Source organism: Aphelocoma coerulescens, chromosome 28, assembly GCF_041296385.1.
Source record: "Aphelocoma coerulescens isolate FSJ_1873_10779 chromosome 28, UR_Acoe_1.0, whole genome shotgun sequence".
In the NCBI taxonomy this organism is placed as follows: Eukaryota; Metazoa; Chordata; class Aves; order Passeriformes; family Corvidae; genus Aphelocoma; species Aphelocoma coerulescens.
Genome location: NC_091041.1, coordinates 3,611,066 through 3,627,062, shown reverse-complemented (window position 1 = coordinate 3,627,062; position 15,997 = coordinate 3,611,066). Strand labels below are relative to the sequence as shown.

The following is a 15,997-nucleotide window of genomic DNA, read 5'->3' as shown; positions in this document are numbered from 1 at the left end:
GAAATGTGAAAAACCACCACAGAATGAGGTTCCACAGTTTAAATACAGGTTACAGCACGTCTTCCAGAGAAAAATGCATTCCATGTACAAAAAGGAAATTATGAAGAAACATGCCAGATGTGGCTTGTATGTTCACAGCACAGCACACTTGCTCAGTAATAAGGTTTGTGGTTTCTTTTCACATTTCCAATCCTCTGGCCCCAGCACTTGGGGTGCTCACAGCTGACCACCGGGACCACTTTGTGTGTAGTCCATCACTGGCCTGTGTAGTATTAGTCCTAAGTAAGCCCAGATGGAAACAAAAGCTGCTGTAGGATATCAGTGAACATATTAAAACTTGAAGGCTACCGATAGAGCAGTGGAAAACAGTCTTTATTATTAAAAATAATAAAGTCCTTAAAGAGGAGTCAGGTTTATACAAAAGCATTTATGATTTCAATAATTTATTTACAAGGCAATTAGGCAACCAGTTTACAAATCTTCTCACTTATTAAAAGTGACCAGGCACCTTCCAAGCAAGTACTTTGTACCCACACAGCACATCCAGAAATATGGGACAATTCAGAGTTCCTGCAGAGGTTGTTCAGTGAGCAACCCAATGTTCAGGCTGAACATTAACACACAGGTCAGATTTGCCAGGAATAGCACTTTTTATCATTTACCTTTCAGTAATGTCAAGGCAGAAAGTGATGGAAAATCTGTCAGAGAAATCCATGTTAAAAGAGAGCGGTGATGTCTCCCTGTGGGACAGCCTGCAGAACAACCCTCCAATTTCTGTCAGTGAGCACCCCTGCTGCTGGCTTCAGTGAAAATCTGGGCAAGTTGTGTGTCCACACAAGAAGTAAAAGGATAAAAAGTCTGCTGGCATTGAGTTAGTACCTACGCAGTAGTAAAACACTACAGAAACTTAGTCGAAATACCAGCGTTTCACAACATCTACTCCATGATTCTCTTCACACACGTATTGGTTATGCAGAGAAACTTCTTTACAGGCTTCAAACGACAGATTCTGCACATCTGTGAAGCTCCTGGAACACATGAAGCTAAATCAGTGACTCTGAAGGACAGTAAGCCTGGACATTTGCATCTTTCTCCTACTATGGCCCCACCAGAAGAAAAAAAAATGTAAGATGTGAATTTTCTTCTCAAAAGCAAGAATTGGGAGGAGAGATGGGGCAGTTTGCAGGAAGGGGAGATGAGTGGCTTAATGGTCTAATGATCTTCAGACTAACTCTAATCTCTTCTGGGGCAATGAAGGAAGGAAAGTACATTAGTCATGCTTTATCTCTTCCTCATCCTCCAGAGATGCTTTGTATTTGTTGTCACAATAGTTGAGGAGAAAACCCTTCTCTGTGCTCCTTGTGCCTTCTCAAGGATGATACATTTGCAGGGTTGTTACCTAAGACAGTTTCCAGCTCACTGTTCTGCCTCCTGGGTTTCTCCACTCCTACAGATCTGCACTTACCAAGTCTATTCTTGCTCACTGAAATTCTCAGCTGAAGTGTCAGAGAATGGCACACTGAAGTGGCTCACTTGGAGTACAAAACCAATCCCAAACATGCTACTTTGACTGTAGGCAGGGCAGGGACAGAAACACAGATGACTGCTACAAAGAGCATTACACTTAGTGCTACCAAACCCTCAGTTAATCCTCCTACAGACTGTGTTCTGGATATATTCTGGCAAGGTCTATAGATTTTCCTCTGAACATTTAATCAACAAGTCTTTTCACCCAATTGTTGCAATTACCTTTGAAGCCCTTTATTCAGTTGCTGAGACACTTCTTTAAGCTCTTGCAGTGCACTAAGTGCTTTTGCACTATCTTCTGAGTGGTTTGGCATTACTTCTGTCAGAAGCTCCTGTGTGATCGTTAATTGCTTTCCCAGTTCATCTGGAAGATGAGATGTTAAAGGTATTATTAAAAATGCAGTGGGCACCAGTTAACACAAGATATTAACAGCTGGAGTAACCCAGAGACAGGAGCACTAGATGGCAAAAAACTACTGTTCAGCTTTCACAAAAACACTGTGAAAGCCAAATTATTTTTCACTATTGTGACTAGCACCAGCAACAGGCTACTAAAATTGCTAATCAAGCTCTCATTTGGAGTACTCAAAGATTTTTAAAACAAATGTAAGAGAAAAAACCAAGTTTTAGACACTCAAAACTCCCTGGCCAGTTTCACGTATTGCTGTTGGCATGTACCCCCCTATGAAATTTATTCAGTCATTTCCTTCAACAATCACAAACAAAAAAATGGAGCTATTCCTTTCTAGTCTTCTTACAAGAATTCTAAGTTCTTCAATAAACTTTTTGCATTCGTCTTAAAGTGCAAGATTATTGTAAATGGTTTAAGAATCTTGGTTTTTTGCGCACCAGCAGCTTTTTGTTCAGACTTCAATAAAAAATGCATGTACTGATTTATTAAACATTCTCTGATTCAAGACAGCACACAACAGTATTTAAGCTCCAGTTCTGCAAGAAACATGAGCAAGAAGTCTACCCAGGAGACTCTGTCCCCAAAAACACAGAAGCAAGAAGAGATCACAGCATTCCTTCAACTTGTTTACACAGCAGGAACGAGAGAAGAAAAGGAATGCCATGAATACAGTTAAAATATATAGAAACCTGCTAAAGAAGGTGTATATGAAGACTGAGCTAACTTAGAAAGTTAATTTCTTCTCTGCTGCAAGATAAAAAACAGTGTAGTTAAGTGGTTAAACAGAGGTAAGAATTACACATCACACAACATGTGACTATTGCTGTAGCCCAGTGTCCACACAAGCTCTAAGAGCACACAAAGCTCCTCCAGCGGCCAAAGAGAGATGGAGCAATAACAGTGTGAGAAGCTTTTTTAGCATAAACCCACTATATCTGAAAGCAAATCTGATAAATCAAATTTTCATACCAAGGTAGGTTTGCTTATCTCCTTCTATGTGAATGTTCTTTATGGGTAATTCATGTCTCGTAGCATCCAGGGAAGCTGCAAAGCTTTTATATTGCTCTTTAAACTGTTCACAGACAGCAACAAGGGGAGAGAGCACTTCTATCTGAAAGAGACACACACGGAACCAACACTTATCCAAAAGCACATCTTTTTTAATTGCACACCTGGCTCACTACAGAAAAATACATTCATTAATTATTCATTAGAAACCCGTCTTCTTACAACTAGGCCAGAACTACTTGTGGCTAACACATACAAACAAGACAAATAAACATCAGAAGATGCTCACTTCTCATTAAGGGGTGGCATCTCAGCTCTAACTGTAACTGGAGTTGCCTAAGTGCAGGATGTTCACGTGGTTTTGGGTACTTTCATCTCCTGTGCATCACCCAGACCCTGCCCTGGTGGCCACTGCAATCTCTGCCCTTGCCCAAGAGCTCCAGCTTCTCCTTCCTGCCTGTCCACGAGGGACAACAGTGACAAAGGCACCTGCTCAGGTACTGCAGAGCATTACAGGTCTCAACAGGAAGGAGATACTTGTTTCCTTTAAGATGCATAAAATTGTACCCCTGCAAGCCATAGAAGCAGAGAAATTTCCTCTGGATAAAGGACTACTTCATAAATGAGTTTGTGTAAGAAAAGTATCAGAAGTATTTGTATCAGAGAAGCATAAATCCTACTAAAACTTACCTGTTTGTCTAATGTTTCATTGAGCTTCTGCTCTCTCTCCTCGAGCAGAATTTCACGTTTCAGCTCCCAGAGCTTCTCCTGTTGTCTCTGCTTTTCTTCACACAACATTAGCAAGTTTTTTTCTGCTTTTTCCTCCATTTCGGCAACTTTTTTTTCCGCCTATTACATCCCAAAAATATTCACAATTAAAGCAATGCTACATTCAAGCAATTAACGTATTCTGAATAAACAAATGCAAGCTTCAGACCAGGCCAAAGAGTTTCAATTAATGAACAGGAGACCTCACACAGTAAGCACAGAACATCAGACCCCCCTCAACACCCCTGCTCCTTTTTGTAAAGGAAAATACACACACACACAGCACTGAGGGAACAAAGTCACTGCTACAACCTTGAACTCCAGACAGACTCACAGTTTTCCCAAAACTTCTGCATCCCCCTAATTCCTAAGAACCAGCAGTAGCTTAATAAACTGGCACTGAATTCACTCTAACAACTTTCATAGCAAGTCTTATGATTTTACAAACCATAAACATATACAGTCACAAAAACTTTTAACTTTTACAGGTCAGGAAGCATTCAAGAAATTAAACACTATTGAGTTCTATCTGAAACACCAAATACTTGACTAACTCTCACCCTTATTCTTAGGTAAGTTAAAAGCAGTGTCTCAGATTCCAGCTCTTCTATCGGATCCCAAAAATCAGTTTCCTTCAGAAAAGAAAAGAATATTCTACATCAATTGTTTTTTCAGCGATCAAATTAATTACCAAATAAATTAACAACAGTCCAATTCGTGCCTGGAAGCAACACCAACAACAGGCAGCTTTATGAGACAAGTTCGTGGGTTCAAACACTCATATTAATTAAAAAAACCTCCTTGTTCCACCACCTTTTATAATATTTTCAGCAGACTTACATAATTCTGATTAAGAATTTGAAGTTTCAGTGCTACACTGAATGAGATCCCTAAATAAGGCACTAGATTGAACCAGTGTTAGTTCTCAGAACAAAAATGCCAGGAAATACTTAAAGACAACATGATACAATTAAAGAGTATGGGCAGGAATGCAAGAAGAATTCACCTGAGGAGATGTAATAATTGGAACAGATTCTTTACCACAAGAAATGGAAGGAAAGCTCTGGTCAGTGTCCAGATATCTGATAAACACACCAAACACTGCCAGCAGTAGAACTGACTTCTGCAGGGAGGCTTTAGATCATCCCAGGACCTTAGCTGTAACTCGGGTTGAAGAGAAACAGAAAATCTTTGTTTCAAAATAAATATCCTTACCAGTGAAAGCAGTGAGACTCACCTCATCAGTCCCTTCGGTTACTTTCTGTGTCTCTGAATCTCCTTCTGAAGGAGATTCTGAATGAGAACTCTTCTTGGGGTCAGTTTTACCTGTATCACAACAAACAAGTTAGTGGGCTCTTCTGCCAAGGTCTATAGACCATCAGGTTCTTTAAAGGCACAGATAATTTCAAAATTATTGTGTATCAGTAAAGAAGATCTGAGCTCTATTTCTGGCTCTAATATACTCATGAGCAGGTGTGGATCACATGAGCATTAGCTTTAAGTGACAAACAGGTGTGATCCACTTTTCAGAAGGGCTGACACCCGCCTGTTATAGGAACAAAGACTCAAGAGTACTTTATTCTTTACTTTTTGACTATAAACAAAACCAGAGCACCCAAAAGATACTACAATCGAGAGGTTAATTTAAACTCCAAAGGTCTTAGTACCTCTGCTTAAAATCCTTTTGTGACTATACAAGAATACAACAATTTCTTATCCCCAGGTTTCAGCACATGTATTAAAAGTAAAAAAAACCCAGAAATTGAGTATGAATGGAAATTTACCATTAATAGCAGAAATATCAAGGTCGGGTAGCTTCATTTTTCCTTCATCTAATAAAGTGGACTGCAAGTTACCCTTCTCAAAACTACTCTGATTTAATGAGCTATGGTCAACACCTGTAGAAAGAAGCTGTTATCAGACTAAAAGAATTAGAACAGGTTCAGAACAAGTTTACAATTCCAGGCTGTAGAGGCCCAGAGAAGCTGATTTGGTTGCATCCCCCCACTGACACCCCACTATGACCTGAGGAATGCTTGTTGGGCCTCGGCCTTGATGAGCTGCACCTGGACAAGGCCCCCTTGAGCTAATCAGAAACACCCTCTGTTCCCAGGAATGTCTAATGAGCACTTGTTTTTTAAGGAACAGCATTAAAGACTTATTTTTCTTGAACCTCCAAAGAAAGTTACCAACTGGAATTGCAGCCAGAATGGAAAATTATGATGACTAAAGCCCACTCTCTAATGATCCCATAAACAGCAGTTCAAAGTGAGACCCTTTGAAGAGGTCCCACTTCACAGAAAACAATGGGAATAATTTGTCTCAAACACCAACAACTGGATGTCTGTGGAGACAACCAAGGACTGTCAGTAATACCAGACAGGAACTGTTGGTAATAACAAAAGAAATAAAAATGGGCGGTTTGGCAGACAGAGATTTCCAGTCACTCACACTTGGTTTAACAGAAAGATTAAATTTAAAAAGGCGGCATAATGGTGAGGGCATAGGAAAAGAACAGTTCAAAACCTGGTGCAGAAGGCAGGAAAGATGTTAATTTTAGACAACCCAATCACTCAATTCCAGATCCAGGACCAGGTTTCTCTTAGTCTCACATCAAGTTTCTTAATTTCCTTTGCATACAAATAATAACTATCAGTGATGCAAATAATACAAAATATCAATATCTTAGAGTTGCTAAGAGTTTCATAGGCTGGAAATACAAAAGAATTAGCTTTCAAACACTGGTAAAACCTACCAGCAGAAGTTTTGTGTTTCTGAGAAACAACCGATCTTGCTTCAGTTCTAGAAGACTTCAGAGAAGCATTTGATGAAGAGGAACTTGATGAAGCATCCTGACAATAAAGAAACAGCTAAGACAGAACATAATCAGCAATATATCTTACCTCCAACTTAATTGCTGACAATAAACAACTAAATCCCAGGGCATCTTGGTGCTCTGCAAGTCACCGAGCACAGTCCCAAGCTCCTACCTAGTAACACACCACAACTCACTCCCTCATAACCCCAGCAGACTCGGTTTTCCCCCAGGTCTCGCTGCCACACGTCCAAGCCGATCTCACACCTTTTCTGCCTTTCGCTGAGCGACGCCTGAGCTCGGCAGTCCTGGCGCCTTCTTGCTGTCCTTCTTACCGAACTGCAGGTAGCGAGACTGCACGATTCTTCCTCCTGAAAGAACGGCAAAGAGAGCTCAGCCGGGCCCACCGCGGTGCTTCCCGCCTCAGGTCGGATCCCCACTTCGGCCTAAGTGGCCAGGCCGGGCTCCCGCCTCAGGCAGAGCGGGTTCGCCCTCACCCCATGCTACCTTTCCGCTTAGTTTTAGGCGCTTCTTCGCCTGCCACCGTGCCGCTTCCCTCCGCGGACATCGTGCCAAGGCAGCGGCGGGCGGACGAGGGGCCGGGCGGGGGTCACTCGCCCTCAGCCCTGAGGCGCCCCAGCCGCCATCGCGTTTGAATCACTGCGGGTGCGCGCGCCGCCGGGGGGAGCCGTGAGGGGTGGCAGCGCGCCCCCTGGCGGCGCGGAGGAATGGAACGAGCCCCGGCCCAGGGACTCAAGCCCGCGGGGGCTGCGCTGCCTTTCAAATAAAGCGATAAAGGAGAGTCTGGCAACTCTCGCAGCACGGCTGGCCCTAAAAGTGCTTCTTGCCTCACGCCTTTGGCGGGAGGTAGCTTCAGCTAGTGAAGTCTGTTCTGGGCTCCTCAGTACAAGAAAGACAAGGAGCGACTGGAGAGGATCGAGCAGACGCCACAAAGATGATGAGGAGTCGGGAGCATCTCAGACGAGGAGAGACTGTGGGAGCTGAGCCTGGTTAGTCCAGAGAAGAGAAGGCTGAGAGAGGATCCCATCAATGCATATAAAATATCTCCAAGGCGGGTGCAAAGAGGATGGTGCCACTGCTCGGTCGTGCCCAGTGACAGGACGAGGAGTAATGGGCACAAACTGAAACACAAGACAAACACCTCAACATGAGGAAGGACTTTACGTTGAGGGTGGCTGAGCACTGGAACAGCTGCCCAGAGAGGTTGTGGAGTCTCCCTCTCTGGAGACATCCCAAACCCATCTCGGCGCGTTCCTGTGTCACCTGCTCCGGGTGACCCCGCTTTGGCAGGGGGGTTGAACTGGGTGATCTCCACAGGTCCTATCCTACCCAAACAATTCTGTGATTCTGTGAACCCAGGCACGCCAGCCTGCAGTCTCGGGAGGCTCTGTATTGCCCCAGCTCTGGCAGACCGAGCACGAGCCACCTCAGCACCCCCGCACCGGGAGCTCTCACAGCGGCGGGCGGCGAGCTCCCGGCCCAGCACGGCACCGCGGTTCTTTGGTTTTGACAAGAATCCACCCCCGCTGCCTCAGACAGACAGCACCTGGCTGCCGCCGCCCAGCTGCGCCGGGAGCCGCGGCGGGGGCGAGCAGCGGGCTCGGGGCTCGAACCCGGGCTCCCTGGGGCTCCCTCGGGCTCCCTGGGGCTCCCTCGAGCACCGCCCGCCACACCCCCTCCATTGCCCCCCAGTCCGTGGGCGCTGCTCCGCGCCCCCGCCCCGACCCTGCCGCGGCACGGCGCATGCGCGAGGCCTGTGGCAGCGCTGAATGGGCGCGCCCCGGCCCCCCCCACCCGGAAGTGGCGCGCGCGCGGGGCCTGTGGCGGTGGCGGGGCCGGGCGGCCGCGCTTCGACACCGGCGCAGGTAACGGGCCCCGCGTTCCTCTTCCCCCTGCTCCACATCCTTCCCAAGCTCCCCTGCCTCCTGCTCCTTCCCTATGGGATACCCAGCGCTGTGGTGGCGGTGCCTCGCAGGGACTGGGTTTCGCACCGAGCCCTGTGGGGCGGCCGGGGCAGTTCTGAGGGGGCGTGTGGGGGTCGGCCCTGAGAGGATCTGTGAGAGTCGGCGCCTGGGAGCAGATCTGAGGGAGCGTGTGAGGGTCGGCTCTGAGGAGGTTTCTGGGGTTTAGTACCCGGCCGGGGCAGCCGCGGGGCTCCGCCGCCGCCCTCAGGAGCTCGGGGCCGGAGCGGTTCCCCGGGACGCCCTCAGGAGCTCGGGGCCAGGGGCTGTGCCCGGCGCGGGGCAGATGCGGTGCTGGTGGCTGACTTTGTGTCAGCTGTGCCCTCAGGAGCTCGGGGCCAGGGGCTGTGCCCGGCGCGGGGCAGATGCGGTGCTGGTGGCTGACTTTGTGTCAGCTGTGCCCAAGGAGCTGGAGGTGCCCAGGGGAAGGGAAGTATCTGACGCCCGGCTGTGCCTCCCATCTCTCAGGCAGAGCCTGCCCGCTGAGCAAGGCACGGTGTTACTTCCATCTCCTGTTTCTTCCGTCTCCTGCTTGTGATCTTTCAGCCACACAGTGTTCTGCTTTTTCCTGTGATGTCTCTCACTCTCGGTATGAACAGCCTGTAATCTTTCAGACAAGTGTCTAATGATCTTTCAAAAATTTTGTTAAAACTCTCAGGGTTCTTTTGTTTCTTTGTGTTATCTTTGGGCATCTCTTGATAGTTGATGCTGCTGCTGTGCTGAGTCGTGCTTTATCGTGATTACTGTCGTTGTCCAACTGAGTCATGCCTCTGTGTGTATGCCGATAGTGCTCTGTCTTTTTTGGCAAGCTTGGTTTTGCAATCTCTGGGAAGTAAAACTTTTGCAAGCTAGGAACATCCTTTGTTACATGTTTCTAGACTAAAAGTATCAGACTACTGTCTTGACTCCTGGCTTTCGTGGCCATAGGGTTGATACAGGTATGTGCGATCCTAGTGGAAGATGAATTCCCAGTATCATTTTAGCTTTGTTTTCTATTAGTCCGTGTGTGTTTTGGCAAAATTCTTACCCAGCTTTATTTGCAATTCGTGTTTGTGAAAAGCGAGAAGCACTTTGGATGCAAATGAGCTCAGCATTCTTTGATTTCACCTTCTGGAAATGGGTCGCAGTGGAGCAAAGGGCTGGAGATGATCTCAAGCTCCTGGCAGATGCAATTAGCCTTTCAAAGATGTCATCAGCATCCTCCCACGGTACTCCTAGAGGTGGATCGGTATCGGTGTGTCTGCCAAGCTGTTTGCAAATAAGTTTGTCATGGGTAATTAGGAGCTCTTTGATTTCAGGCCTGTTAGCTGGAATCCATTGCTGAAGAACTTGCCCTAAAGTAACAGCGTGGGGTAACCCTGCATTCCAGTTTAGGATGTTGGTGTCACGCCCAGCAAGTTTTAGTCAGCCCTGGGTGTCTTTAGCTCAGAATCTTGTCAGGAACAAATCCATTTTAAGTAGGGGAAGCAGCTTGGGGAGCTTTTAATGCATATTCATGTTAGCTCCAAGATTCAATTTGGCTTTTTTTAGGAAAGAGTTCATCTTGATTATTTTTGTCTTTGCACTGCTGTGGGGTTCTCTGCCTACCCTACATCTGAAGTCCAGTAATGTTGTGCTTTTCAGGATGATGCATCCGAGGCCACTTCCTCAATCTTTAGTTCTTACTTAGTTACAAAACTCGGGAGTTACTGCAGTACTGCAAAGTATTTTGTAGAGCTGTACAGTTTGGGGGTTGTTTTTTTTTTTTTTTTTGTTACTCTGCTTGAACGTTTGTCTCAACAAAAAGCTTTTACACAAGTTGAATGTTGCAGCTCCTGCAGTGACAGCTGCCTGCACAAACTGTCCATTCCCAGTGGGAAGACTCCCAGGTTTTGGGCTCTTCTGTGGAACCCAAAACCTCTGTGGAACTGAATAATTCAGGAAGAGTAAACGCAACTGATGAAAGATTTAAACAAGGTTCATCTAGAAAGGAGTACTCTGTGCAGACAGTTTTCTGACCCATAGTGATTCAAACATTAGACCTCTTGAGTAATCCTGTGCATGAATAACATGTTTGACTCAGATGCACACTGGGGCTAAGTATGGCCTCTCCTCAGCTAGAAGGTCAAAGGGCAGGATTTGCATATCCTAGGCATTCAAAAAGGAAGAATTCCTAAAAAATGCAACAGTATTGGCTATCTCTACAGTCAAGGAAAAGAGTGAAAGACTCTGATTCAACAAAAAGTTTGTGGCTCAGTGCTTTTTTTTTTAGTTTGAAGGCTGAAGGTGTTTATCACATTTCTAAGAAACAAGGCCTGTTTACGCTAATATCAAGAAGGAAAGCCTGAGATGCTGATAAGGGTTTATTTTTCTAATAGAAGGACTGGGAATGTCTTTATTTCACAAAATGAAAATTCAAAGGTTTTGTCTGTAGTATATTGTGTTTTCTTGGTGTATCAAGTGACTTAAGCATGGCTTGTGCTTTTATCAAGGCTTTATTGTGTTGGGTGTCTCTGATTACCAAATGAAACTCAATGCAGATTCCAGAAAAATCTGCCCTTTCTATTAAGACCAATGATACTAAACAATAAAAGTGTTTTTAAAGATATTTTTGACATGTGTACATTCTGTTCACACAAAAGTTCAACCTAAAGTTTCTTTAAAAAGTTTCTCATTGCTGTAAATGCAGCATTAGAGCAGTGAGACTTTTATTTCCTTTGTTGACAGCTGTAGTGCTGTTAAGGAAAAAATTAAGAAAAGTACAAAAGGTAGTAGAATGGTCCCCAAGGCTTTTTTGGCTTACATTCTTTACCTCTGACCCTTTCAGTTGTTTTGCTTTGATTCCTCAACAGGGCCACATTTTCTGAATCATACTCCCATGTGCATCTGTAACTCTGTGACAACACACTTTTCATAAGGTGATAACATTTATAAGGTAATGACATCTAATGTCACTGTAAAGCCTGATAAGGTATCTGTATTTTGAGGTGAGTTTGTGCATTTGAGTCATTCAGAGGAAGTGAAGTCTGCATTAGGGGTGGTTTAGGGTGTGAAGTGGGGTCAGGGTCCCAGGAGCAGGTAACTGAGAAAGAACTGCCTGTAACAAAAGTAATTTCTTTTCTTTTTTCCTGTGTTACACTGCATTACAGTCCTGCTTCTCCTTTGTCAGGCACTCTGGGGCAGTAACTTCCCTGGCAGGGGTGATTGCAAAGTGTAGTAACAAATGTGTTGTAATTTTTGTGTGGTCCATTCAGAACTCCCTCTTTTGGAGTAGAAAATCCAAGGGTTTTTAGTTAAAGAAAACCGAGGATCTAAAGTCATTTAGTCTAGCTGAATTTTCCATAACCAAGGAAAACATTCAAGTGTGACTAGAATGCGAAGTGATTTTTAGGTAATCTACCAAATGCCTGGAATACTGAAAAAAATTAAAATCAATTATGCTCAATTAACAGCACCTGTCCTTACGACATGAGGTAGGACAAGGGTCTTTGCCTTACCTGTTAATTGTGCAGTTAATTGTGGAAACTTTGAGGTGTCTCTGTAGTTTTGCTAGAAATTCCTTGCATTGGAAATCAAGGTCAGCAACAGCTGACTGTTTTTGAAATTGCTAAATGTTTTCAATTTGACCAGACAGATTGGTCCCTTTTGGGGATGGTCACTGGCAGTTCTGGTGTTTAAGAATATTAGAGGTCAAGAACCTGTGATACATTTCCACTTCTGTGTTAAGAATTGCTTGGTGAGCAGTGGGAGAAGCTTGAATCTTTCCCTTTGAGGAATGCAGCAGTGCAAATGCATATGAAAATGCGAGGAACTGGAATATTATAAAGTTCATCCTCAACATTTTTGCTGTAATGGTAGCTTTCCCTTTTTAGCTTCACCATGATTCATTGACTAAATATGTGGCTTCAAATTATGGCCTTATTTAAACTAAAGAGATGCCCTGCACTGATTGGGGCGAAGCTCTCTGCTGGAGTTCCACTCTGTTACCAATTGGACACTGTTGGCTTTAAAACCTATTAAAAAATTAATTTGTTTAATGGAGTCCAGAAAACCCTTACCAAATACCATCAAAATTACCATCTAGAATTGGAATTTTTTTGGTTTTTTTTAACTAAAGTTGTCTGAGCAAAAAGTAAAGTTACAGATCTTTTCCTCATGTTGAAAAGGGATTTCTTATAAGAAAGGGTATTGAAAGAACTTTAGGTAACTGCAGAATTTCCACCTCCAGACAGAACCCAGCAGTGGTATTTGGGCTGCAGGGTTTGCATGCTGACCTGTATGGTTTCAGTATTATCGTCTTTCTTGTATTTCTCCTTTCTCTTCCAGTATTCTCTTCACCTGAATTCAGGATTGTGCTTCCTTGATGAGCCAAATCACACTGAATAAATATTTAAATTGCTTAAAAATTGTGTAAATAATTGGAGGTCATAAAATGGGAAGGAATCATTCCAATCATCTCTTCAGGCTGCTCTTGACAAAAACAAGAGTGTGTTACCTAATTAACTTTTCTAATTATGAGGCACATTGGTTACTGGGAACTGGCTGATTTTCTCAAAAGAGCTTTGGCAACCAGGCCTCATCGTTAGTGTCAGTTAAGTTTTTGCAGTGCAGTTTAACCTTCTGGTGATGTTTATGTCTTATGTTTGCCTGAGTTTTTTAGCTTCAAATTCCAGCCTCTGGCTTGTGTTGTGGCTTTTTCCTCCAGCCTGGTGATTGCACCCAACTGCAGGTCCTGTACAAGGACTGCCACTGATAACTGTGCTCCTCACAGACAAAGCTTGCAGAGTGTTTTGGCTTTAAGGGGGGTATTTTCTAACAGATTTGGGTTTGTTCTTGTTGCTGCTACTCTGAGCTCCTTAACTGAAATTCGGATTTATTCTAGATGCTGGTAATGTATCTTCTGAGTGCAAGGGTCATATGGCTACCTAAGGAAATATTAATTTATGTTTATTTGGAGATTACATTTACTGTCATGCTTGTGGTGCTATGGTAGAGCACCATGTTGAAATGATTCCTTGCTATGGTTTTCAGACCTATTTCAGGATAGCTCCCATTCCATCCCTCTGATATGGATTGTTTCTTGGATAAATTTGAAGTTTTATATGTCTGTAAACTCAGCTGAAATTTGTTTAGCAGTTGTTTTCTTGCTCCTGTATTACGGAACTATATAATGGATATAACTTCTTGCTCACTTGCTGCCTTCTCAATCTCTCTATGACATGTTCTTTATCAGTAACTCTTTTCTCTCTTTTAGAACCATCATGAAAATGTTTACTTTGATGTCAGAAATCCAACTTCACTAGGAACTCATCCTCCAATTGCTTGAAGATACCCTGTCCTTAGTTGAATACTGGGACTCATTAGGTAACCAATTTATAATCTGTCCAGTGAATGCTCTTTTGCTTTTATGTTCTAATTTGTGGCTTGAAATACTGTTTAGTGGGAAGTCAGAGGTCTTTCTCTTTTAAAGCAGTATTGTCATCAAATAAAACTGGATATCCTTTCTAAGAAAATCACATGTTATAGGAGACCATCAGGTTTTCCTCGAACCTCTGCAATATTTGGACATTCTCAGAAGGAAAAATTGAATTTTCCAGTCGTACCTACCTGAGCAGATCCTACTGGCTCTAGTGGCCTTGGGTTTGTCACTCATAGAGAAGTGGCATCTGTACTCTGGCTTCCCCTTTGGAAAGTGTGAGCTGGGATCTTGAGCAATGTCCCACATTTTGGTGGCTGACATGAGACAAGGTTAGGAAATGTGTGTTAGTAAAGTCACAGGTCAGTGCTGAGGTTCAGTTCTTCTGTGTTGGCAAAAAGCTGGTGCCACATTTTTTAGGGAGCTGTTTTGGCCAAAATGCTTACTGAGGGGACTTCCTCTAACTTAGCAGACTGTGTGTCTGAAACTAATTGCTGGGGGGTGAAAAAAGGAAGTCTGCAAAAGGCTGTCTCCCTTGAACTGACTGAGTAGCTTGAGAGGAAAATGGTCACTGTTGTTCCATTTTTCTGTCTCTGCTCAGATTGATCTTCCCCATGAGCAACAGTCTGCTGTACATTCTACTGTGTGGCAAGGTTTGAGCTTTTATGTATTAAGAATGCTTAACACTTAGTTACTTCAAAGGTACTTCAGGCTTCTTTACTGGTCAGTGATAATTACAGGAAATGGAGAGGGGACTTGGAGTTCACTGCTCCAGCCTTTTGTATGACCAGGTTCTTGGAACCAGTCCTCCTTAGTGAACGAAGAATGACATTTAATGGGGGAAAAACATTCTTGGGTGGATCATACAGTTTGATCAGAGATGTACTGTGGTTTGTCTTGCCATCTGTGGCTTATTCAGCCTTCCTTTTGATGAGTAGCCACTACAAATGATCCAGCTTGTGTGGCAGTGTCTGCTGTAAGCTGTCTGTGCAGAGTCCCTCAAAGCACAGCTCCTTCCTCGGAGGCTGTTCATGAGCCACAGCTATGTCATGTTTTGTGAAGTGATTCATTACTTGCAGTGGAAGTGGCAGCTAAAAGCCTCCAACTCTACTGATTTTAATTTGAAATGATTACTCTCTGTGGCCTTGTGCAAGTTCCTGTGCAGTTGTTCAGTGGCAAAAAGTTACTTCTTTGGCATTTCTCTGCCTCTTTCCTCTTTTTTTTTTTTTAAATGTATTTGGAATGTCAGTGTATAATTAGAACACTTTGTTCTTGAAACAAAAATTGAGCTGCTATTCTCAGTATGAAGTTTTAAAGACTGCTAAAACAAAGGGGTACTTCATTATCCTTCTTTTAGTACCCCTTGATAAGCAAATGAACTGTGGAGCTAAAGCAACATGGGCAAACTTAGTCCTGGTGATCTGGGAGCACCAAATTGCATATGAGAGAAAAATCACCGGTGAAGGCACAGACAGTAACAAAGTCTAGAGACTTTTAACTTGGCACTGAGGAAGAGGTTGGCTTCTGAGGTTGTTGATAGGCTGGAGTTACGTGTCTGGCCTGCACCAAGGCTGAAAGGAGGAAAAAGCAGTCATAGTGAATGATTTTTGGAGATTTGTCAGTGAGGATCTGAACCCAGTGAGGAAGGAGTTGATGTGATGGGTATAAAGGCTTGGGAATGAAGTGGGTTATTTAGGATCTTGTTTACTGCTGAAAAGTAGTTGCAATAAGACTGAACTTTACTTTGTTGCCTAAAATGGAAGATAAAAGTCATGTTCAAGCCCTCTGTAGCAAGGATGTGGTTCACTCAGTGAAACGAGCAGGCTCTTGTCTGTGTAAATGATGCATGCTAAGAAATCCCTGCGTTGTGTTAGAGGGAACCGAGAGCAGTGTCTGCTCCAGTCAGCTGGGGGCTCTGCTTCGTGAAAGCTCGGTGGGGTAAATGCTGTACCTACCTTGTACCTCTCATGAAAAGAGGTCAGCTGGGGGAAATGAAGAGAAAAAGAAGTGGATCTCAGTGTCAGAACCATTTTCCTCCTTGCATCTATGTGCTGATCCCGCTGCCATAGCTCATGGCTGCTCTAAACTGT

The 15,997-nt window shown here is 43.9% G+C and overlaps 2 protein-coding genes across 11 annotated transcripts in view; one reads left to right on the top strand and one right to left on the bottom strand.

Moving 5' to 3' along the window:
- Positions 1 to 103: 103 nt before the first annotated feature.
- HAUS8 (HAUS augmin like complex subunit 8) lies at positions 104 to 7,288 on the bottom strand. Of its 2 annotated transcripts, none has more exons than XM_068997259.1 (10): positions 7,038 to 7,288; positions 6,798 to 6,901; positions 6,471 to 6,585; positions 5,500 to 5,613; positions 4,953 to 5,041; positions 4,276 to 4,347; positions 3,638 to 3,796; positions 2,909 to 3,050; positions 1,750 to 1,891; positions 104 to 1,028 (listed from the first exon to the last, which is right to left on the bottom strand). In XM_068997259.1, the coding sequence occupies exons 1-10, from the start codon at positions 7,096 to 7,098 to the stop codon at positions 908 to 910; spliced, it is 1,119 nt and encodes a 372-aa protein (XP_068853360.1). In that variant the 5' UTR covers positions 7,099 to 7,288; the 3' UTR covers positions 104 to 907. The 2 variants fall into 2 exon arrangements, with proteins under 2 accessions (XP_068853360.1, XP_068853361.1); XM_068997260.1 differs by having other exon boundaries at positions 106 to 1,028; positions 6,471 to 6,567; positions 7,038 to 7,285.
- A 1,057-nt stretch (positions 7,289 to 8,345) lies between these two features.
- The window catches only part of MYO9B (myosin IXB), a 42,868-nt gene continuing 35,216 nt past the window's right edge, over positions 8,346 to 15,997 (top strand). For 8 of the 9 annotated variants that reach the window (XM_068997451.1, XM_068997450.1, XM_068997448.1 and 5 more), the window contains exons 1-2: positions 8,346 to 8,416; positions 13,746 to 13,855. The gene's annotated coding sequence lies outside the window, so the exon portion shown is untranslated. The remainder of the gene's footprint in view (positions 8,417 to 13,745; positions 13,856 to 15,997) is intronic. The other variant, XM_068997445.1, reaches the window with a different exon arrangement.

Coding starts and splice junctions, on each gene's coding strand:
- HAUS8 (XM_068997259.1), bottom strand. CDS start 7,098: ATGTCCGCGGAGGGAAGCGGCACGGTGGCAGGCGAAGAAGCGCCTAAA. Junction 6,586..6,797: donor CTCAGCGAAAGGCAGAAAAG/GTGTGAGATCGG, acceptor GTTCTGTCTTAG/CTGTTTCTTTATTGTCAGGA. Junction 1,029..1,749: donor CTGAATAAAGGGCTTCAAAG/GTAATTGCAACA, acceptor CATGTGTTCCAG/GAGCTTCACAGATGTGCAGA.